Genomic DNA, 25435 nt, shown 5'->3' with positions numbered 1-25435 from the left:
GAATATGTACATACACCACATATCCCTTTGTTGGTTTTCATGAGGATGCGTACATCCATTTGGGCAATAACTTGCCATGACGACACTTGAGACCAGCCCAGCGGTCTGCGGATCACTTTCCAAAGTCACCTCTGTGTCCTACAGGGAGACGCCGGGGCCACAGCCGACACATTCTCAAGGGGTTCGGAAAAAGACACCAAAGTCTTCTCCTCCTCAACCGATTTTCTTGTCCTCCCCTTTGTTCGAGGTGGGGTTTTTTTTTCACTGACTTTATTTTGTCGCTAAGCTGATGTGGCAATCTTTGTCACATTTAGCACCCATTAGCAGGCAAATGACGCCTAAGCACCTCAGCAGACAATAGCTTGTACTTCTGCTCGTCATTAAGCCCCGCAGAGCCAACACATCTGCTCTCGTACATGAACCAGAAGCACGAGGTCAGCGGCCCTGCCTGTAATGAGTAAGGAAAAATGGAACACGGCACACGCTGTATGGAGCCAACTGGGAACGGGGTTGGATGTGAAACTCATCTATATGCTGACTATATTTGGGTGAGAGAGAGCCCGCCGCTGATTTCAGCGGAGTTGCAATAAAGGACAAGTCTATCCAAAGAGCGGAGGAATTAAAACGTGGTCTGAATATATGCCAGTTAAACACAAGCACGCATGCACGCACACACAAGTATATACAGAGAAAACAGCCACGTCTTCAGCTGTCTTCGATACAAAACACTTTAAAATCAAAATTTCATGTCTCCTTTTTCTCCTCACTTATTTGCCAAGGTGAACAGACAAAGACAAAATACGACTGAACAAAATCCCTGCAGGGCTGTCAAGGTCAATTCCTTAATGGTCTGTTCGGCACAAAAAAGGTACATTCTGATTAGACCTTTATATAATACGACTGCTGTAATTTCCATTCAAATGTTCGTGGGATATTGATAAACCACTCATGCCTTGTCTCATTGCTTATTGTGCAATTAGAATCTAATTATGTGGCATCCAGTGGGCACGATTAGTGTCGTGTACTCTCCTCCAGGGGCCCTCTGAGGTTTTCCCTCAACATTGATTTAAAATTGTGCCCCATAATAAACAGGAATTAATCAGGTTTGCACTCTGCTTTGTCAAAGTAAATACCTGATAAAGATTCAAATTAGCACTGGTTAAACGAGATGGTTATTGCACAGACGGGTTTAAGGACCGACTTGAAGATAATACAACACTGATCTACAATATTACAAGTTACAGTCCCAAAATATGACTGATCTGATAAGTTTAAGAAGGCAAAAAGTCAGTGATACAAGTAAACACATCCTTACTACTGTGCAGATCAGCTGCATACATTTTATATACACCTATTTCTATTATTCTGTTTTGCAGTTAGTATTTTACCAACTGGGAAAATTAATCAGATTTTATTTATGATATTTTTAAGATTTATTTAAGATGTATTTATTTTGAAAAGCCATCAAAAAACACATATTTGTATTTTTTTTCTTGAGATGTTTCACATCCATGTCTATATCATTCAATAGGAGGTCTATTTAGAACAAACATATTTATTATATTTAGCATTTAGCAATTTTTCGTTAAGGTTTTAATGTGGGTTTGTTGCTTTGTAGAGTTTTGCTTTTATTATACGAACTATTGTTGGTATAGTGAAATAAGTGATGGGTGGGGGTGGGGTCTATAGTACACGTGAAGCTTACAGATGTGAAGAACCACATCCTTTCACCTCAGCGTGACTTTGCGTCAGCGATGCTTTAATTCTGAGCAGACCTTTTAGATAGCACATTCCTCTTGGTCTTGAAGGACTCGAGCTGCTAGTTAATAGTTTTAAGGTTACTGTGAGGTTTAAAGCCTGCTCTCTTGCTTGATGCTCCTCTGCTGACCTTGCAGACAGAACACAGGCAGATGGGATCCTCATCACCCCGTTTCCTCAAAACTCGTCCTAATGTCGACCCCCTCCCCACCTACTCCTCCAGGGCTCCTCGCATTCTCCCTCCAAACCCTCGGACTCCTCCGGTCCTCCACCTTTACCCCCGAGACACTGAAGTAATCCTGATTAAACGGACAGCTGTCCAATCAATCCGCACAATTAACCACATGATCTGCGGGGTTACAGGTTTACGATACGTCATCCTACCAATAAACTTCACGCCCGCCCGGCATTTAAAAATCCTGGCCAAATTTGTGCATCTGATACGTTTAGTTGGTGCTAAAAAGCACAAGAAAAAGATAGCTCGGGACTGATAAATAAAACTATTTTAGAGCTTTTATGTAGAAGTAAAATATATAAATAAAATAATACTTTGGGGAAGGAATTACAATGCAAAAACAAAAGACCATTTTACCAGAAGATTAAAACTTTACTTTCAAAATCATAAAAAAAGGAAAAAAAATCATGGTTTTGCAGCAGTGCAGGTGCTTTATCCCCTATCTCACCTGTCAGCAGTATTAGCATCAAGTAAAGTGGCACTCATCCTAGTCAGGCTGTCTCTGATATCATAACCCATGGCCTCAATATCAGCCATACCTTTGCAAACTATCCAAGACAGAGGGACAAAAACAGACAGGGCTTTGGCAGTGCAGCATTAGCTCATAATGGCTCATTTTGAAAAGCATATTAGTTCCAGCATAATTACAATCAGGCCTCACGCTCTCTGTTTTGCAGGCATTCACAGGACCAGCCTGTGAGCACCGAGTCACACCAGTTGACTGTGACTGACAGCAGATTTAGTTAAAAATGGTGTTTTTTCCTCCCTCTTTTTTCCCACAGGACAAAAATAACACCACATCTTTTCTCCCTATTTATGTTGACTTGTTTATTTTGTGCCTACCTTTTGTCGTACTTGATACCGCAATTATACTTTTTGTCAGTCAGAGGGGGTGAATATCAAAAGGCCTAATTATGCAAACAGGCCTGTGATAAGAGGCATCTGCCTGAGATGGGATCTGCTATCTCTGACATGCATCTGTCTCTGTGCTGTCTTTGCTGCTCCAGGCCTGCATATAAACAGCCCTGCCTGTCCTCAGGACTGCATGCGATTCAACCACCAACACTGGAGTGGAGGGATGTTTCGGGGGCGGGGGGTGGATCGTGCAGCAACATCAAATAACTAACAACTTCCCAATTTGCATTTTTTGGAGAATGGTGCGGCATCTCTGCTTAATGCACTTGCCTGTTCATCCTAAAGGGGTTGCCAAGTTAAAGGAGGCATATGATTCAAGGCATTTACTGCAGGATGTATCTGAGATAGGAACCTCGTGTGAATACAAGATAGACGACAGCGATAACCAGAATGGTTTATAGACAGACGCTCTATGAATAATCTTTTATTCCCCCTGTAGTTATCTCCCCGCATGTGAAAAACAAATTCAAAACTCTGAAAGCAACGCATAACCTCGGAACAGCTCGAGTTTACTCGTTTGTATGGTAATAAAATAGTCAGATCAACACACCAAATAATTTATCAAAAGGCTGCATGTGTGGCAAAACCAGGTTAACTGCTCACTTGGTCGTCTGGTAATAGGCCAGAAAGCGTTATCACTTTTCTCCTTGTTGACAAGGACCTTCTCTGGGCAGTATTTTGACATTTAGGTAAAATTGAATCTGGATAAGATGTGTAAGTATACATAAGGACATGAAAATCCACCAGATATCTAAAATAAAATCATTCTTAGATCACCTTTATGGACAGATATCAGCGGTTTCTGTTTTGTCTCATGCATATCATACTGATTACTAGTTTGTAGCAAGTGGCTGAGGCCCATTGGCACTTGCCCCAAAATCTATTTCAAGTGGTAAGATAGCAAAGTGAGACCGGAAACAGAGCTCTAAGGTCTATAACGTTCCATAAAGTTATCTATTACTTTATAAAAACTTCAAGTGAACCCGAAGACTGTCCCGTTGTTGCTGCCAAGCGCAAAATCTCCTCCTGTCACTGTCAGGAGATTTAGGCTCTCTTACGTTGGCATTCCTCAGGAAAATTCCCAAACTTTTTCCTCTTGTCTCTCTGACAGAATCGCGCTCTTTAGGAGGCGCTTGAAAAAAAGAAGAGGAGAAAAAGGCAAAGGAGGAAGAAAGATGGAGGCTCTATAATCTTTGGCTCCCACAACAAACAATTAGCCCCCTTCTCTCTTTTAGAGGTGGGCAGAGGGGGGGGGGGGGGGGGGGGGGGGGAGGGGGCAAAAGAGAAAGCAGAGGAGACAGAGAGGGAGAAGCAGCGAGAGCGCTGCTCTTTTATGGCTCTTGTCATATGGATGAAGGCGCAGCGCGTCCATGAGAGCGCATGCTCACCTTCAACAACAGGGCGTCCACTGGGCCTCACGGCCTTTTCAGCCCGGAGAGACGAGCTCCTCAGGGGGCCATTAGAGCATGAATAGGGGCCTGACAGCCTTGTGCAGCTCTGCAGGGCATCCATAAACGCTGACATATTGACTCCCCATGCCTCTGCGCTGCCTGAGTGTGAAAGCGTGAAGGGCTTGAAGGGTGGGATTCTTTTTCTTTAATATACTGCTGACTAAAACTTGGATATTAGCTACAATATAAATGTTTGCTTATGACTTTAAGACATTCTGTTTCCACAACAGGAAAGTCTTATAACAGATAATTTCTTCTTTAGTAACCCTTTTAATGGGTAATTATTTGGGGAAAATGTGCTTTAAACACTGTGAGTAGTAAGTTTTCCTTATTCACACATCCAAATGCATTTGCTTATTTTCAAAATTTTCATTATTTTTCCTCCTGTGTCACTTTTAAGGAACAAAGTCAGATTACAGAGCCACGTGGACCCTTAAAGACTTTAAGCAGACAAAATGTGAACCCGGGCTCCTGCCACCTCTCCCTAGCCCACTAAAACTGAGCTTTGCACCAGATTTTATTTTCTGTCGAGCAGAATGTCACCGCCTGATCTCAAGTCTTTACTAATTGAGGTCACAGCAAAAGTAATGAAATTAAACGAGAGCACAAGAACATAAAAAAAGAGGAGCCCATGGGGGTCTCAGCCAAATGGCACTAGAGCCAGAGCCCCGTTCCCCCAGCAAAAAGCTCGAAAAAAAAAACAAAAACCTACGCACGAAATCAAACAGTTACGTCTCAGGGCTATGAGCCAAGGTCTCCTGGAGGAACAAATCATTTTCTCAACAAAGCCAAAGAGAGATTACTGGGCACAGTATAGGAATGCACAGCGGACATTTTTATGCGCCCAAGGGAAGTTTCCTAATTTTCTGGTCAAGGATGGGGAGCAAATATTGCGGAAAAGTTTGTGTGGCACAGAGGACATCAGGAAGGAAAGAAGAGTTGGTGAAAGAGAGGAAGATGGAAACTTTAACAAAAGCTCAAAGAATATTTCAAAAAGAAAATAAAAGTTGTTAAATTGCCACAGGAACATCTACATTTCTTTATAATGCCTGTCTGGCTGCTGATGTAGAATTGAAATATTATTTTAGAGTGAAAACTAATAAAAAGCTGTTTGATCCAAAAACCTTGGAGAATATATTATTAAAAAGGCAGTCGTGCTGTTCTCCACTAACATTTAGCAGGCTGCAAATAAACAAACCGTTACCAAAGAGCTCCTTTATATACAAGAACTTAATGAATATTTCCTGTAGAGAGCTTATTCTCTGGCCACAGTAAAGCATTACAGTGCTTGGCATTAATTTCCGAGAGCCCGCCATATTGAGGGGTTGTAATGTGCACAGTAGAAAAGCTTTTTATACTGAGACTACATATTCCCCAAGGAGAGAATGACTGATGATGCAGAAATAAGCCCATTAGTTGAAAATAGGGGACAACATTTGAAGTTGTTATTTTGACGGCTAGGACAGGAGCTCCACCCCACTGTTTGGACAACTGCTTTCACAGTTTAACTTAGTAGGGAAAAAAAAAACACATTTCTGATTTGCAACACTTAGGGAACATGCTTATTGTCTTTGTGGTTATGAAAAAAACATGCACAATTAAAACAAATGAATATTTCAGTGGCGAAGCACATCAAGAGCATAAAATGTGAAATGTTCTGGCCCTAAGTAGCATAGGCTAATGGCGATTTTTAAACTAGCAGACCATGGTCAATGCTTCTCATTCATCACTGAGGGAGAGCGCGGGTGCACTGTGCTAAACATAATTACTGTTGCACATTATGTGGGCTATTCCTGCATTGTAATAAAATTAGCCAGAAATGCTTTTTGTCTTTTCTAATGCAGCTCCATGGTAACCAGTGGATGGCCATAATGCGAAACACTGTCCCCGATCCGTGCCAGCTGTCAGAGTTTGACAACCTTAGCTGGCAAGGTGAATTGGAGGAAACTAGATTTCTTTCAATAAATTATGTGGCTCCGACCTGCTCATCCAGTGCACAATTTTACATGGACATAATAAAGTCCGAGATGTCCTGATGTACTGAACACTCATGTTTGCGATCCTTCATTGTTTAGCACAATGACAATGGCTTAATCACCCAGACAAAGATCTATTTCTGCCAAAGGTCCTGCTTATTATTGCACCGTTCATCTTAAAATTTCTACTTCAGACAGGCAGAAAATTCAAGCGGACAACAGAGTTTTTTGTTCTGGGTTCCTCACAGAAAAGTGGCCTAACATAAAATTCAAATGCTGCGACAACATGATTTTTTTTTAAGCTTTTTAAATTATATTCAATCCTTATAATAAATATTTCTAAAACACAATGGGCAAAATAAAGGTAAAGCTATAAAAATGTCACTATAATTGTAGTGTGTGTCTAACACGTGTAAAAACGCCGCAGAAAACGGCTTTCTCAGGCTTGAAAAGCTAACACAAAGGAAACGGCAACAGTTTCGTTTTTAAAATGGCTCAAACTCTAAGCGAAGCATTTCATCTGCTGACTGATATTTCCTGCGTAAGTATAATGCACAATTACCGGTGAAACTTCCACGATTTCAAAGGCCTTTGTCATTTAGCGACATTATCTGTGAGCCAGTTACAACATTTATGTTGTCTGGTAGATAACTTATTAAGCAAACTGACTACAATTTATGAAATTACATGGTTAATTATGTAGTGCCTAGAGCTGGAATGACAATAAACTATCTGTCTCCTTTGGCAGTCACCCTGCCAAGACAAAACAAAAACACATTTTTTTTTTACCTGCAGGAGAAATTTACAATAACATCAGTGTTTGTTTGTGACGTTTGGAGCTTTTTTTTGTCCTGTAAGTGGCGTGATGTCCAGATGCCATTAACGCTCACGGTGACTTTACTGTTCACTACCCTTGTTTATGGTACTGAAATGACACCAGCTACTCCAGCGATGTGTAGAAAAAACAACTGCACCAACCAGTGTTTTTATTCTTTTTCTTTCTTTTTCTTCTTCTTCTGGAGGCCAGGTGGAAAGACACCAACAGCACATCTCAAAGCAATTAAATGAGATTTCTCTCCCATAACAAATACAATAGGTTTTCCCATTAAAACCTTTGAAACGAATCTCCCCTGCTGAGAACACTTGTCTCTCCTTGTGGCATGGCTACGAATCAGCACTGAAAGATAAATAAATAGCCTTTATAAAAAAAACATTGGCCTTCTTGTCAGGACACATACCCACTCAACACTAGCAGCAGTCCACATGTCAACTCATTCCCTTCCCATTTCCTCTGCTCTCCTCGCAAAGACACTCCTGTCTAATGAAGTAGAGGGACTGCAATCCCACAGGGCTAAACACAGCTCTGTCATCCCTGAGTGTTGTTTCCCCTCTGGACAGCCCAGTCATTGTCCACTATGGAAGGTAATACTCACCATTCAGGATTCATTACAACACCAAATCTCTGAATGAGCTGCCCACTGCAAACACACAACTGCCCGCGAGAAGAAATAGGCCTCCTAGGGACCCCCTGCCAAACTTAATTGGATTGCCAATATGGCCCACAGACGTTTGAGAAGTCGAGAAAAACAATGGAGCAGAAAATAAATACTCCAAAGCCACAAAGATGACTCCACTTGGTAAACTAACACAGTATTGATCTTCTTCTTCTTCTTTTTTTTGTTTGTTTAGAAAAGCCTCATCCCTGCTAATAGCTGTCTGAGAGTGTAATCTCCCCCTTGTCCTCCCCCTCCTCTCCTCCCCTCCACATTCCCTATTATGTGGCTCCTTTCAGAGAGCCCCAAATAGTTTAGGTTCAGTGTTGCACTGGGGTATGGGGCATGGGACTGGGGACCAATTGTTTGCTAATGTTGACACCTGCCAGAGCAGGCTTGGTCTATTTGGGGCCCGCCAAGCTGTAAACTGGATGCTCCCCCTCTTTAGCGAGATTAAGTGTGGGTTGCTGGGGTCACAAATCACTGGACTCCCTCTGATGTTGTGAGGCACAGAGCCAGAGACTAAGAGGGCTAAAAGAGAAAGCTGAGGAGGGAGGGACAGAGGAGGGAAGAAGGATAAAGAGTGACAGTCTATTGTTTACTGAAAAGGAAGGGAATAATGTATCTTCTTGAGTGTGCGTAACCACTGTGCCCCATTCAAAAAAAAAATATATCAACGGTGAATCCACGTCAGCCTGCTAAGGCACTGAACAGATTTCTGCCTTGTGTTTTTGTGCCCCTTTTTTTGCGGTGCATTGTTGGTCAGAAGCTTTTTGTCTGAAATTGTCTCAGTTTATGCATTTTCTGCCCAAAAAATACAGCATTAGTACTAAAAGAAAAAACGTACTGTTTGAACATAAATACAGATGATATGCTTTGTAATATACTTTTGTTTCTATTGCAATTGGATTCAGGGAATCTAAGAATATGTTAATAGGTATTTCCATATATATATATATATATATATATATATATATATATATATATATATATATATATATATATATATATATATATATGTGTGTGTGTGTGTGTGTGTGTGTGTGTGTGTGTGTGTGTTCTTAAAAAAACAACAACCCCCACACACATATTATACAAAGACACAGAGAAAACCATTGGCTATGACAGACAGTGCCCAGCTCCTCCTCCTCCTCCCTTCCTTTGCAGATGTACATTAATGCAAAAAAAAGGCAGAGATCTGAGCTGCAGCAGAAGCACCCTGTCTCCCTTTAAAACTGCTGCTGTCCAGCCTGATCGTGTCAGTTTGAAGGCCCCTATTCAAAAGTATTCATGCATCTGCCTTTGAGGCACAATAGCAGCTAGTTTATAAACTGTCTGCCCAGGCACCCAAAGGCTTTAGTTCTTATTGTTTTCACCCCCTTAATAAACTTTTTGGAGGAGTTCATCAACTTGGCTGAATAGCCTATGCAGCAAGTCTCAAGACAGAAAATAACAGACGGGCCTTTTCTCCTCCCTCTTCTTTCTCTCTTCCTTTTCTAGTGGCTGTTCATTTAACAATGGTGAGAGTAGGCTGTCAGACATCACAGAGCTTTTAACCAATACAAGAAAAAAAAGATTTTTTTTAAAAAAAGAAAGAAAATGCAGTCTCTTAGAATGGAGATGGAAGACAATTGCATTTTTCCATTCCAGTCAGCTCCAACAACACAATAAGATAAAATGTTATATGTAAAGAGTATATGTGTGTGCGCTCTTGAAAGAGCAAAAATTGTGCTACTTTTTTTTTTTTAAAGAAATGAGAAACTCCGCTTTAAGCTTTAAATGCACGTCCGTGTTTCTACAAACAGCGCATATAACTCCATCAAAAAAATATTAATTAACTTTCAGTATCTCTAAATTTGCCTGACACCTGTTAGACAGCCAGCACAGAAATTATGGGATGCAATAAAATGTAATTTTGGGTGTAAGCCATTAATCCACTGTTATACCTTTAAACTCTGTCGAAAAAAAATTAGCCAAACTTAAAAGTCTTTAATAGATGTCTGCTCTAATTAATTTCATACCTAATTAAAACAAGGCTAGAGTCCATGCACGCTGGCCTGTTTAGCCCGCTGGATGGCCATAATTGAAGTAATAGCGGAAAAAAGGGGGTGCTGCTTAGAAATAAAAGCCCGCAGCGGTCCAATTCAGCAACATCCCCATCCAACCACGCTGCCCACCCCTCCTCCCCCTCCCACCATCTGACCCAAAAAGGCCTTATTGGCTGCCCCGGACCAACCACCTACTGTTTCCCACCGATGCTCTCGGTGCGTTTTAACACCCTAATTAGATGTGACAAGTTCAACGAGCTGGTTTCAGAGGAGGAAAAGCTGGTCAGGTTATGATTTCCGAGTCAGACTCACAGGGGACTCTGCGGACAGCTGATTCCTGTCAGCCTCATTCATCTTCTTCCAGCCAATTAAACATTAATGCTAACAAAGCGCTGGCAATTTGGAGAATACGTCAAGCCCCTAAAGTGGAAATGTAAATGTTTTTGAGGCGATGTCAGGCGGGCTGCTGCTGACAGCAACGATACTTTCAATGTAGTAGTAATAATAATAATAATAATAATAATAATAACAATAATAATAAGTCGGTGAAATTTGTCACATTCTAAACGGGTAATTTTTAAAAAGTGCGCTTTTTGCAGTTGCTTCCGTGAAAATACCACAATGTAACCCTAAAGCGCCTCAAATGTCATGAAATCCATCACTCCTGCATTATTATTATATAAAGTTCGGGCAAATTGACATTTTAAAACGACGACAGTTGTTTAAAACCGGCTCTAAACCTGCATCCGTTCGAGCTAAGAAAAATTATTAAACCACAATCAAAAAAGGAAGTCAAGTGCATCAAAAAGAAACCCCGGAGCTGTACGAAAGAATGGAAATTCTTCCTCGGAGTTTTTAAACACCTCCACCTGTTGACGTGACCGTGTGATGCACGTGGTAGAGAGACAGAGAGAAGGGGGGGGGGGGGGGGGGGGGGAGGAAATGAGGACAAGAGAGAGGAAGAGAAAGAAGGCAAACTTGAGCAAAAAGAGATGATGAAAAATTGAGACTCTATTTATTTTGGACCAGAGCCCCGCGGGCACTGCGCAGGTTCTCGGAGCCCCATAGTGAAAATTGGCGGAATAAAACACAGACAGAAATGAGAGACGCGCTGAAGCACCCTACTGTTGTGACAGGATACCTGGAGGGCAACGCTTCCTCTTTAATTTGTCTCGTATGGCTCGAGACCCCCAACCAGACATTCAATCCTCAGAGTCAGCGTAAGCCTACTGAATTTAATTCTCGATGGTGAAATTATATGCTATAATTAAATATCATATCATTTAAAAAAATGCTCTGTGGCATAGAGGCATCTTATCGAATTGGTCTTCCTCGGCTTCCTCGTTGTTATCACATTAATAGTAACAACATCTAAAATGGGCCTATCAGCATTTGCGGGGGAAATTGCGGGCTAAACAAAGGGCACCTATGGGCTTACAGCTTATATTCTGATATTTTCGAGCAGGAAATGTTAACCTTGAAATGCTGCTATCTGCGCCTAACAATGTGTGATCATAACCCCATAAATGAGGGGAGAAATTGAATCCTTTTAAGTTATTAAGCAGGAAAGGATTATAAACTCGTCTTTATAAATGAGCTAGAAATCCCCATGTCTTCCTCTGTACACTTTTAAATTTCCCACAAGAAGCTGGAGAGGAAAGATTGCCCCTTTTCAAGAGCCCCACAAGAGATGGAAAAACCATTTTTGTACCCAGATAGGAAGTCGTCCCACATGGTAAGCGCCACTTTAATTAATAGACAGCCTTGAGAGGTATCACTGTCAGCTTGGATAATGGTGACAGAGCTAGTGTTTGTGCTTCCATGAATATTTCTCATGTGATCAAAGTCAAATGTCAGCAGAGAATGAATTTAAGCCTACTCGATTTTTTTTTCTTATTTGCAGCCTAATGCTTTGGACACTTAAAGCTCCTGACACCGAAATGTCTCGCCGGTTTGGTAGGCCTACAAGCTTAAACTGAACTCCCCTAAAAAAAAAAAAATGATGCAGCGCTCAAATATCCGCTCATACGCAGCGCAGTTTGCTGTTATTATGTTGCACGGTTTGCTCACGTTACCTCGCTGGAACCAATAGACCAATTTGTAACAGTGTTTGTAGCGCTTGTCATCAAGTCTCGCGATATGTCATTAAATAACAAATTACACCATAATCTTTGAAGGAAAAAAGGCTGATTTTTTTTAAAGAAGGGAGGGGTGGGGAGTGCATTGAAATAGTGACGGAAATGCGGAAATGTTTCTCTTTTTTTGTACGCTGTTAATTTTAATTTCTAAATCTACAATTTTAGCACATTGCTGATACCGAAATGGAAATTTGTCACACTAATGACAAAATGACGGCGAGACGTCGTTAACAATAATGGATTTACATCATGACCAAGCTATGGGCTAAATGTGCTCATCGTTCATCTATCTAAGGTGTCGATATTATTATTATTATTATTATTATTATTATTATTATTATTATAGTTTATAAACAGTCACTGAAACCTGTTAACCTACCACTATTTGGACTACTGCAGTCTCGAAAGAAAGGTTAGAAAGGTACTTATGTGTATTTTTTAATTTTCTTTTTGTGTAAAAAACAAACAAAACAACAACAACAACAACAAAAAACCCAGAGGTGTCCGGGTGTCCGGACATCTTAAAAACAATTCACAATGTATATTTTCTAAAGAAATGTTAAAATTACCAAATAAAACTTATACAAATAAAACTTAATTATTGTCAAAATAATTACTCTTTATGATATTTGCTTTCTTACCTTTTCTTTTATTAAGCTAAAAATGGAAAAATGAAATTGAAATATCATTACTTTTATTTTTGTACTGGAAATAAAAATAAAAATAATAAGAATAATAATGATGATGATGATGATGATGATGATGATGATACTACTACTACTACTAATAATAATAATATCGACGATGTCATGTCTTTCAGCTCCTGCCCCCTTTATAAGAGATGTAGGCCTACCGATGTAAATTCCAGTGAAATGTGGCTTGAGTGGCTGCGGGGACAGGGGAGGTTAATCCGAGTTTAATGCAGTGAAGCACAGCGCAGGGTCTGGGCTATGATGGGTATGTTATCTCTCCCCAACATTTGGGTCTCCCTCAATTTCCACCCAGCCAAATAGCTGCGAGAAAGTGCAGATGGAGTCACTCTCAATGCCTGAGGAAAAAACGTTATTAATAGCTAAATAACTTCCCCATACTTTCACTGAATCTCTCTCACACACTGTTCCAGATGGATTTGTTTGAAGTGGTCTCTCGCTTCATTCCCCTGTCCTTCTCATTCAGCACGGCTTTAGACCCGAAATATAGCTACATTATATTACCATACACTTAGAGACTGGGTGTGCGTGCACGAGGGCGCGCTTCCCTGTGCGCGCGCGCACACACGTGCGTTTGTGATGTGGAAAGCGCAGAGAGGGCAGCTTTTCACATTTTCATCACCATGCAGGCAGAAACTATTTTTCCCCTTGTTGTTTGTTTGTTTCTGTAGCAGATCACATGCAGGGTACCTGGCATTGAGGGGTAAACCTGAAGAAAACATGTTTCCGTCGTAATTAATGAAACATGCCGACTTATAACTGAAGCTGAAAAGGAAAAGAGACAATACGATCCACATACTTTTGAAGGAATGCAGTATGCGACTTACATTCACTGGATTCCAAATTGTATTTCACTGAATATGGATCTATAGTAACAGTTAGAGCCTCCTCTTTCCCAGTCCCACCTGGCTGTTTGGGCTGGTCTGGCTTCCTCACACCTCTCCTCTGCTCTGTCACTTTCCCTCCCCACTGCCTTGAAATAATCCCTTCTGACATCTGTTTAATTACACCGAGGACCTCAGGTAATCCTGCGATTTGCTGAAATGTCCATCGCGTGTCTGCAGCGCATCTAACGGTCAGTTTGGATGCATCAGTGTGGCAGATTGACGCCAGGCAGCTGATTCGCCTTCTGATTCTCACCGGGGTGGCGCAAAACATAACGATACCCACGTTTGCGCACAGCGGTCTTTAAGCACCTTCTTGCGCGCAATTAAAACCCTGGGACTGATTTTAATAGCCGTGCGTGACAACTGAAGTGCGCACCTTGGACTGGAAATTTGTTTCTGCACAAATTGTGGGATGGACCAGGATCACCACTCCAAACAGTTATCAACGACAAAAGGCCCTAAAAGCGAGACTTTTCCGGCGGTTATGCGCTGAGGTTTGATTGGTTTATTTTCAACTACAACCTTATGAAAACAAACAAACAGCTGTCTTCATGCAGCAAATAAAATCTACATTATTGTCATGTGGTTAGGACTTTAAATACACGTTTAATAAAGCTAGATTAAAGCTGGGATAAATCCGTGATGTAACCTCTGAGAAAATCAAATGCGCAGACCTAATAAACAAATAGATAAATAAATAAAGTCTTAAAATCTGGATAAGTAAACGAATAAAAAAAAAAATCTCATGAATTTTGTGCCCAGGGCGAGCCACTGTGAGCTCCGCTCTGAGATGAAAGTGAAAAGAAATAAAAGGCTCTATTTAATCTGCTTTAAAACCCCTCTCCACATAAGGGCTGTGCTTCAAACTCGGAGAGTGAGGGGCTGATTGGGGATAAATACATTTCTTACCATGCCTGCGAGCTATTACACCCGGCACGAACACAGCCACCTATTCAGCAACCATCGTTTCCAGTGCTTACTCTAATAAGTATTAACATTATTAAATGCCATCCGGTTGCTGGTAGTCTAAACTGCATTACGCAGAGGGTGCGTCTCTTTTTATAGCAACGTAAATCAACCCCAATTTAAAACACGAGCAGCGGTAAGGAGAAAAAATAGAAGCAGGAGAATTATGTCTATATTGTGCACCATCAAAAAAAAGAAAAAAGAAAAAAGTAAATAGTCAATAATTACGCGAGGATTTTGCAGGTAAGAACTTCAAAATGCAAAACGTGTGCATCAGTTGTGCGCATTTTTTTTTTTTATCGTTGTAATGATAATAAAAATTATTACTATGGTCATTTTGAGACTGCACGTTTTGCGGCTCATCTATATGAACATTGGACATTTTTGCAAGAAAAAGGTTGTTTTTTTCCCTAACATTAGCGCGTGGTGTGAAAGAAAAAGAGACCGTTTTCACGCTATCACTTGATTCTTCTCCAACGGACCATTATATAAAATTACAAAACTATCTACCAGCGGGGCGTACTGAATAATTCATCTCCTTTTATGTCTCTTCTTGCCCTTTGTCCAAAGTTTTCGCTCTCTCTCCCTCTCTCTTTTTTTAAACCAGGTTTTTGAATAAGAATGGACGGACCCATACTCTCCTTTTCGCTGCCCTGCTTTCCAGGATTTGCTTTTGTACATCGGACCCTTCACTTTATAAACCGCATCAATAGAGGGGAGGGCTTTTTTTGCTCGTAAAGTTCATCTTCAAGTTTGAAAAATTCTTCTTGGCCGTCCCTTTTTTTCTTTTTCTTTTGTGATAAAAAAAAATCTATTTAAACCCTTTCAGACGTTTGATTCAGACACTGTGCATTTCTCCCGCTTTCATAGCCAAGCGTAAAGAAATAATAGCAAAAAATAAAATATGATAAAATCAGAAGATCATGTTAAAAAAATACCTGAAATTAAAAGAAATTTCCCCATGATTCCATGGTCTAACAATTTCATAATTAATATACATAAAACAAGCTACAAAAACGAACGTATCCTATATAACAGGATATACCCAAAATCCTTCGAAGTGCCTCATAAATACGGAAGGCGCTGACAGCAAATACCTGCATCGCTTTATTTCCCCTCCTAGCAGCATCAGAGCAAATAATAATATGAACACTGATTTCCACTTTAACTGACAAGTGGTGAAATGTCGGTGAACTGACATCGATTGTGAAATGGGTCAACTGTCAGCTGTCGTTTAGAGGTCGTTAAATGAGTGAATGAATGAGGAGGAATTTGCTACACAAATTAATTTTCTGCAGTTAAATACCTTCTGCCAAGGCTCTCATAAATAATTGAGTGAATGAACAACTGCTGGCTCGGAGTTAAAAGCAGGAATAAATTCACTCCGTTTAGCTGCAGCTCGGGTGTGGGACAATTTCCCAAGAGGACGTGAAGTAGGAAGTCTATTTAAAACACTTGCTTCCTGATTACAAGGTTGAAATTTACTCTAAATAATATAAATAATAATAATTTCTTATTTCAGACATATACAAAAGGGCCATATATTTTCTGCTGTTAACTTACATTTATCACCGAGGATGCCATCGATGCTATGCTTTGTTTTCTTTTCTCCATCTTCATCCTTCTTATCACAGTCATCCTCGTCATCTTTTTTGCCAAATCGGGCCCTCAAAACGCGGCTGATGGAGCTCACTAATGGCAACAAAAAGGTAAACGGGTGATTAGCCCTAAAACCCATAAAAGAACCATAGTAATCCTATCATACATTTTTAGAAGGCTATACCACACAAAAATAGCACAGCAAAAAAAATAAAATAAAATAAAATAAAAAAAAGTTTTACATGAAGCAGCAGAAGCGCTAGGAAAATATTTTAAAAGTGTTTTTCTGTATTAAAGGTAAGTAAAATTACACTGTAATACAATGATGGGAATTTACTATGGAGCACTGAAGCCACATTTCAACGGGATGAGTTTTTTTCTGGGTCAAACAGCTGAAGGTGCGCCCTTTATTATCAGTAACTGAAGCTTAAAACGTGGGATTCAAAGTGATGTTCATTCAGAAGTGATGCTGCAGTGTTCGCTGGTAGTAGGGAAAAAAAGTGCAGCTTACCAGATGAAGCCTCACCTGAAGGAACTGTGCTTCTGTCGCACACCCCGTCCTTCAGCAGCTTATCCCGGATCTCCCAGCTGAACATGCCCGGGTTTTCTCTCTTGTACTCTTCGATCCGCTTCTCCACGTCAGGCGTTGCCACCTGCTTTAGGTTTGAAAAGGTGTAAAAAGGAGAGGGGGAAGACAAACGAGGGGAAAAGAAGGAATTTCAGTTTTAACCGAGATGTGAAGATATTTTTGTTTTAGTCCACGAAAGATCAACGAAAAGATAATACGAACGAAATCTAAAACGAAACTCTAAATTATGCTAAATAACTCTAAATTATATTATTAATAATTTTAAAATGTAGGATTATTTTTTAGTCGGGATATAGGCTTATGCAGGCAAAGAAACAGAAAACTGGCTAATCAGTGAGACATTTTTACGTCACCCTATTCACAATTTTATAAAGCTAATAACCAAATATAAGAAAAGAAAAAGGTATGAAATACACCACAAATATATTGTGGTTAATCAGTATTATATAATTATATCATTATAAAAAAATAAATGTTTGCTTCTCAATTTTTTTCTTTTAGCTTTTATTTTGTGTCATTTTAAAATTAATATTTGTATTTATTTTAGATCTTCATGAACCCTATAAAAATGTTGCAGGTGTGTTACCCACCTTGAGAAAATTATTATTATAATATTGCACTTCATCTACAATAACAACACAAACATCAGGTTTGAGTTCACTCAGGTGTCATGCGCTTTTTGCCACTCCACCTCCCCACCCCTCCCCACCCTCTCTCCCATCCTCTTGCTACTGTGACCCATTTCCTGGACCGTGGACCCCCACTCACCCTGGGCTTGCTGCCTCCTATGGCCCCGGGACGGATCGAGCCGGTCTCTTGGTACCGGCAGAGGATCTTGGAGACACAACCGTGAGAAACTCGCAGTTGTCGCGAGATTACGCAAGGTCGGATGCCGTGGTGGGCCATCTCCACTATCTTGTGTCGGATGTGATTTGGCAGGGGCCTCCCGTTGATGAACACTCCGCCAAGCTGGTTCACCCTACCCTGGCCCAGAGGCGTGGATACTGCGCCACAACAATAAACAATAAAAGTCTCAACAAACAACACAAACAACACAAACTACACATCACGTTTCCTGTGGAGCTTTTGCTCTCTTCAGAGTACACCAGGCTAAAATTTTACTATAGTCAAACAGCTGCATATTTGTCATGTTCCTGACTTTTAATGGGACGTAGTTTACACACATTATCATATTATACATTTTCAAGAAAGCATCGTGCCAAATTCGTCCAGCCTCAGTCTGGCTGACAGGATGCTTGCAAGGCCACTTCAGGATCCAATTTCACATTCAAGAGACACTAAAGAGGGTGACACTTCTCACCTTGATTATTCCTAGTCATGCTGTACAAATATTGATGTGATCCTTTGAGCCATCTCTTTGCTGTGTGTATTATTGCCATTTCCAGCAGCCAGATACTTGAACAAATCCCGGAGCTCGAGTAACTTGCGAGCTACGTGGTTTTTGTACATTTCAGTCCAGAGCACTTGAGCACGAACTGGTTGTAAGGGGAAAACTGTTTCCATAAATGCATGCAAATACAAAATGATCTCCTTTTTTGTTTCCTCCCTCCCTTTCCCCCGCCATATGTTCAGACGACTTGAGTGTGCTGGGCATCGCAGTTAAAATAAATAAATAAATTACCAATTAGATTGCTTTGCGTGTGTGTGTTTGTGTGTGTACGTGTGTGTGCAGCCATAAAAGTTAGAGCACTAAAAATGCTAAAAAAAAATACAATAAAGTAGCTTAAATTAAAAAGAAACTCTACATTTAATAGTAAATTTAGAATATTTTTTATTTTAATGGAAGTGAAAAAATAAAACAAAAGAAAAACGGATGCATTTGTCATTATAACAAATATTTCATCCACCATAAACAACATTAGCAAGAAAGATAATACGTTTGAAAATAGATTCAATATAGAAGAAATATAGTGTCATACAAAACACACACTTCAGAGTGACTCAACGCAGGAACATGAGGCTGGAGTACCGTTGACCATGACTTCGGGTTAACTTTCATCAGCACTGACTGGAGGCTCGTATTTGTCCACCCATCTTTTTCTTCCCAGCATGCCGCCGATAACAAACTGTGCTCTGTGTCACTACCACGGTGGAAGCTGACAGAGCGAACAGCCGACGATCTTTATCAGCTCGAGTTCAGATGTTTTACACGTTTGGTCATTTTTCTTACCTTCCAGGGGGAAGCCGGTTCGGGGGTAGTTCTGGCCTGGCGCAGGGCGCACCATCCGAGGCACTGTTCCTGGTAAAGTAGCCATCATGTAGCTACACAGACAAACACAAAACCGGGGTCTGCTCGAAACTGCTACTCTTAGAAAGTCCAAGCCAAAAAAATAAAAAATAAAATAAGATAAAAAAAAACCCGGAATGTATTAAAAATGCTGAAAACAAGATGCTCTGCTGCTGTCAAATCCCAATCCCAGGCGGAGAAACTGGACTAGCCCTTCTTCCACCGGGGGAAAAAATAAAAGTGATGCTTTCCTCTGCTGCGATAGATATGCCAAAGAGAGAGAGAGAGAGAATAAAGAAAGCATCAAATAAAATCTAAAAAATCTCTACAAAGGAAAGTTTACAAAATGGATGATTTGCACCCAAAGTATCTGCGGTAGATAAAATGCAGTGTTATTCTTTTTCCCTTGGTGTAGTTTGGATTCAGTGTAATGTCTGCTGGCTGGTTGGAAGTAGTTTAAGTGGCCAACTTTCGTGCATGGCGTAGGAGGAGACAGCCGAGCGCTCCCATAGGCTCACTGCCCTTTCTTTTATGGATGAAAGAGAGTGGGTTTAGCCAGGAGCCGGTCGACCAATCAGAACAACACATTCCACTTTTAATCCACTGCTGCCTCTCTCATAAGAGCCCGTACACCCAAACCAGTTCAAAATGTTAATATATCTAAATGTTATTGTAAAGCAATCTTTTCAAAGTGTGGGGCTGCCTTCATCACACCCAGCTGTCTAACCCTGTGGAATATTAATATTTTTTTAAATTACAACTTTCTTTCTTTCTTTCTTTCTTTCTTTCTTTCTTTCTTTCTTTCTTTCCATATATAAAATATATATACATTTTAAAACACACGGAAGGCAAAGATAGAATTTCCCACACAGAAAAATTACGATTGTTACGTGAATAAAATAAATTCAAGCCTTTGAAATATTTACCATGTTATCATAATATTTACCTGTAAACAATCGACTATTATTACATATTACAAATAAAAAATATGGCAAATCACGACAGGAAAAATATCTAAATGAATTTACTAAAATCATGTGTTCGATAGTGGTATCCATATGCAAAAGTTACTCTTCCATTAATGCGCTGGTTTGAATTAAAAAAGAAAAAAAAGTCGGGCCCAAAATAACCGAGTTAAGGACTGAAGGTGTGTTTTCTGAATGGACAAAGTGCGCTACAGCTCAGCGAGGTTTTGAGTGTGAGATGCTTTTGGCTTGTTAACCTTTCAATTAAGTAAATGTGCGCAACATGAACATCTAAAACGCTCCTATATAGCCTTTGTGGTAATTACAACATTTGGATCGACCCGCTATTGACGACAACAGGTTGACTTGACCCGCTGGAGTACGCACAAGCGTAATTGCTCAAAAGGTAATTGTTTAAAAAATAATGCGCTATGACTATTAAAGTGGAATAGAAAGAGCACATATGGCAGGAAAGAAGAGGTGCATGTGTCAACTCTGTGGGCCCACCGTGCATATAAAATTGTGTGACAATTGCCGTGGAAAACACTCCTGGTGGAAGGCAATTTCACAAATAATTTTAGCAACAATTAGGGAGTGTGGAGGGGTGAAATGGCGATTTCACATGCAGATGTGCCGGTGGGAAGGGATCTGGTATCCTGCCGAATAGCTATGACCCTCACTCTCCCGCTTTGGTTTGCTTCACATGGGACAGAAAAGCACAAAGAGACCGCCTCACCCTCCTGGGAAGCTGCAAAGAGCACTGGATTAAGTCAAGCATCAATCATGTGAAATCCAAACAACAGCACATTTCTGTTACGGAAAGCGTGCTCTTTCACAAACATTTCCACCTCTCAGTTTCTCTCTCCGAAGCCACAACAGGTAGGCTTCACTGTGTTTCTGAAATCACACAGACACGCAAATAAAGCTAATAATCCCGCATTCCAAATATCATTGGTTCACCACCACCAAGTCTAGCCTCTGTTATGATAATTATTACAAGCCTGATAATAATTTGCTATGCAACTGTTTATAATTATATATATATATATATATATATATATATATATATATATATATATATATATATATATATATATATATATAACTACACAGGTGTTTTTTCCCCTCCGGGTTATATCCTCACATTTTTTTAATGTCACAATTTGCAGACTCACAGTAACAATTTTCACCCAGTTAAAAGTTGCACTGCCTTATGCATTGATAGCTTGCCAGGTTTATTTGTGCAAAAGGAACACAACAAGCTTGCAAAATAACACACAACTTAAGAGGTGAATAAAAAAGCGAAAGAAGCAGGTTTAATTCTGTATTGCACAAGGAGAGCTGTGAATCATATGAACAGAATCAGAGGTGTTGAAGAAAGATGCTGATGTATATTTATTTATTATATATACACATATATATACATATATATGTTTATGGCAGCTTTGATTTAATTTGACCTCTGGTGATACAGAAACTCTGTCACACTGTGGTAAAGATTTTGAGTATTTTTAATAGTGATTTTCATATTAGTTTAAAATTATTATCAGCTGCCATAAATATGGCGGTAGCATGTCCACTAGTGGGCGACTGCCGCTTCACTACTTCTAACAAATGATTTATGAGCAAAAAAGGGACAAAAGCAATTTTCTGAGAGCGTCATGTTGCTCCAAACAACAATTTTGTAGCCCTAATGCATGCATGCATTATGCATTAAGTGGAGTCTGACTCATGCTTGTCCTTGTCACACCCTAAACTTCATTTAGCCTGGTTGTTTCTGCAGGGTTTAGCACAGCTCATATAAGTAACTCTGTCACTTCAGTTTCCTTTTAGCGGCAGCAGACAGAAAAACACTTCCTCTCTCTCACGATATCGTCTCCAATCTTATCTTGATCGGGACCACTCTTCAAACACTTTCCTACATAGCCTCTCATTATTTGTGTTATGGCAATTACCAAAGTTTCTTTTTTGCTTGTAGGTGAAGACTCCCCCACCCTCCTATCTACACGTATTCTCTCAATACACGGCATTTAGGTTTCACATTGAGGCACACAAAAGAGAAAACACCTTTGATGAGAGGCATCGCCAATTTAGGCTTTATCTGCTCCTGAGCTGAACAAAGTCGATATAAACATTATTGTTATTTAGATTTTAACAGTTCTTTTATCTTCCATTAGGTGAGTGTGGTGAACACAGCAAACGGTGTGCTGAATATATTTAGATTTAGATGATTTTTTGTTTTTTTCAATATCTGCTGCTCATTCTTTTTTTTTCTTTCTTTTTTTTTTTTTTAAATCATGTCTGTTTATAAGGAACAAAAGAAACTCAAGACTCAAAATTTGGAAACTAAATAAGTAACGGTTCATAGATTTAGATCTTACACACAAAACATAACAAAGTTTTAGAAAAGTAATCTGAACTTTTAATAAAAATATATATAAAGTAAAATAAATAAAATATCAGCCACCTATTTAAAAAAAAACATTTGTTGCCATTCATAAATATAAAATCTGGGTTATTATCTCACAATTTCTACTTAGCAATATACTATTTCACAATATTTTCTCAGTACTGAATGATTGTTTTCAGAAGTCTGGTAAATTGATAATAATAACCCGAACCTTTGATGCCTCACAAAAAAATGTTTTAAGTGGCGTAAACAAGCTTCCATACATTCTGTTCTTCTTTTTTTTGAATAACCTTACATCTGCACAAATACTCAGTACATGAACTCACTTTGTTAAATAAACTGCAACCCATAACATACAAAAAGGAAGTTGTTCATTGCATGAATATTGAATATTTTTACTACCACCATGTCTCCAATTCATGGTTTACTTCCACTGTGAGGCTCAAGGCTCTGGGGGTGGGGGGGTGGGGTCTTAATGAAACAGCGTGCTGCTTTGAGAGAGCTACACTTCCACTACTGCCTTGTTAACTTGAAACATTTTCACAGCAGAGTTATCCAAATGTGTAATCACTTCCTTATGGGAATTATTTTATCAGGATAGAGAGAGTATAAAATGCCTTCTAAGGAGGAGACTGGTGAAAAGCTTACGATGTGTTGTAACTGTAATTAAAGAAAGCTGATGTGAGATATTCATCTCATTATGTGTGGCACGGGGGAGGAGCTGTGAACAGGCATGTAGGGTCTGACAAGGTGACATTTGGTTAATAAGGAGAGCAAGGAGGCAGCGATTCTTTAAACTCATTCAGAACAAATTAGCCAACATGTGAACTCAGTCTCATCCTGGCTCGATACAAACCGTGCATAGTGTGTATAAAAAATAAAGAGACATGGTGAAACAGTGAAAGGTAAAAAGTAAGCCAGTGAGTTTGGAAAAACAAATTTGGAAAAGAAAAACAGAAATAAATGTACAATCATGAAATAGCTATAGTGTGCAGAAGCCTTTTGTCTTTTGGAAATAGTCTTTTAAAGAAAAATTAACTCCCATCTTTGGAGGTTAAGAAGATTTTAGTGATAAGAACAAGGGGAAAAAAATCTGTTAAAGCTGAAAAATTTTGCTTCACTTCTCTACAAAATCACTCTTTAGTTGATCTGTCTCTTATCTGGTCCAATAAACAGCCTCCTTTTGGGGCAAGACAAAAAAAGTTGCTATGTGCTGCTTTAGAGCAAAAAGATATCAAACAACATCCTTTCCCTTCCTTGTTCCTCTCCATGCACTCACTCCGCGCTCACACACAATGTGTGGCAGGCTCAGAGGAAAAACAACATGTGTTACGTTGACATCTAAGTCTGGCGCCTGAATTATGAGTCATGGAGAAATCTATAACTCAACTGATGATCAAACACGGCTAAAGGCCACTTAGAGGGGGCAAGTCTCTGTGGATTTACAGAGATCAGAGGACTTGGCAAGTGAGAAACAAAAGACGGTCCACCCTTGGTAAAAATAAGGCAACGCAATCAGATTTGACCAAGTTTTGAAGAACTGAAAGTGCGTGTTGCCGTCTTGTTGCAGCAGAATCAGCTGACTGATTGCTTCTGCGGAAATTAGTGGGGTTTGCAGGTGACATCACACAAACGGGCGGTCTCAGCTGGATGGGTGCAGGTGGGTGCAAGGGTAGAAGCAGCAGGCTGGGGTTTGATCTGTGGCAGAGTGGGTGACATCCTGTCACTGCTCATTATAGTGTGAATTCTGTTTATCTTCTGTAACACCTTCACTTGGCACCAACAGCAAATCTAGTGATGTGACACAGTAGATAGAGGTCTGGAATAGAGAGAAAGGAGTCCAAAACTAGTCTGATGGGTGGAGATAGTGCACAAAGACACACAATATAAAGTGATGAAATAAGAGGAATCTCACAACCAGGAAGCAACTGGAGACAAATAAGCATAAAATACAAGGCACATGATGAAGCTCTGATGATGACTGTTGTCTCCTCAAAGCCTCAGAAAGTTCAACAGTGCTCCTTTATCCCTCTTAGACAATATGTTAGGAGACCTGTTGTCTTCATATCCCGAGGCTCTTATCGCCCCACAGCAGAGCCCACCTGCCCTCTTCTGTTTAACGCAACAGACAACCAATAAAGGAGTCCTCTCTGTTTTACTGTCAAACGAAATCACACTTCCATTTCGAATACACCCGTTTCTTTAACATCTGTTTATGTAAGGATGTTGCGAGAGTTTAATGCGATGCCTGCTACTCTGAGTTTTGCATAAACAAGGTACCATGTCATAGCCAACCACTGATCTCATGTCTTTGATCATTTGCCTCAGACCTGCACAAACGCATTGAGATAATGCAACATTTTAAATGGTGTATAACTTGTCATGGCCGCCTACGATGTCCCTAAGATAAGGCTGCTCTTGGTTTAGTGTCAGTATCCTCGGAGAAGGGCATTTTTACAGTTGCACACTGAAAAATCTCTGCGTTGCTACTGGGTGTTCAATAAACAGGTTACACAAACACCTAAATGTGGAAGATCACAGACGAACAGATTTCCCTGAAGCATGCGTGAACATGTCTGCTACTAAATCAGTCAACTGGCATTTTGGAAGAATTTGTCCTTGATGATATTCGTCACTTGCCTCAAAATCCCTTCAAAGGTTTGACTAGAACACATCCAGAGGGGCTTTTCTATTGATTAGAAAGTTGTTTATTGATCTAATTAAACTAAAATTCACTTTTTCGAGCTGAAACTAAATTAATTTGTGATCTGTCCAGCACATTAAATGTAAGGGAAATCTCATAAGAACTACTGTTTGATCGATCCCAACAGGCGGATGATTAAAAATGTAAAAACAAGAAATGCAGACACTAAAAAGGTGCTACAGCTCTCTTTTCATGTTGTAATAACAACACTGGACAGGAAAAGTACTCTTAAACCTTCAGTGAGTTTGCTGTAAAGGAATACTGTGGGTTGCTGGCATCATTTCATTACAGTGGCCAGTGTTACAATCCATTTTACACGACCAGAAATGCTCTGTGTTGTACT

At 39.9% G+C, this 25435-nt stretch overlaps 1 protein-coding gene across 3 annotated transcripts in view; it reads right to left on the bottom strand.

Annotated features, from left to right (window-relative positions):
* Window positions 1-25435, bottom strand: part of pax7a (paired box 7a) — a 57855-nt gene that overhangs the window by 24283 nt on the left and 8137 nt on the right. The window contains exons 2-5 of one of the 3 annotated variants that reach the window (XM_082533950.1): window positions 18957-19269; window positions 17534-17769; window positions 16688-16832; window positions 16141-16269 (exon numbers count right to left, since the gene is read on the bottom strand). In XM_082533950.1, coding sequence (XP_082390076.1) covers window positions 16141-16269; window positions 16688-16832; window positions 17534-17769; window positions 18957-19044 — 598 coding nt within the window. In that variant the 5' untranslated portion in view covers window positions 19045-19269. The remainder of the gene's footprint in view (window positions 1-16140; window positions 16270-16687; window positions 16833-17533; window positions 17770-18956; window positions 19270-25435) is intronic. The other 2 variants (XM_082533952.1, XM_082533951.1) reach the window with 2 other exon arrangements.

Source organism: Aulonocara stuartgranti (assembly GCF_965226115.1).
Source record: "Aulonocara stuartgranti genome assembly, chromosome: 5".
Lineage (NCBI taxonomy): Eukaryota > Metazoa > Chordata > Actinopteri > Cichliformes > Cichlidae > Aulonocara > Aulonocara stuartgranti.
The sequence above is the reverse complement of the archived record's forward strand: the minus strand, read 5'-3'. Positions and strand labels throughout refer to the sequence as shown.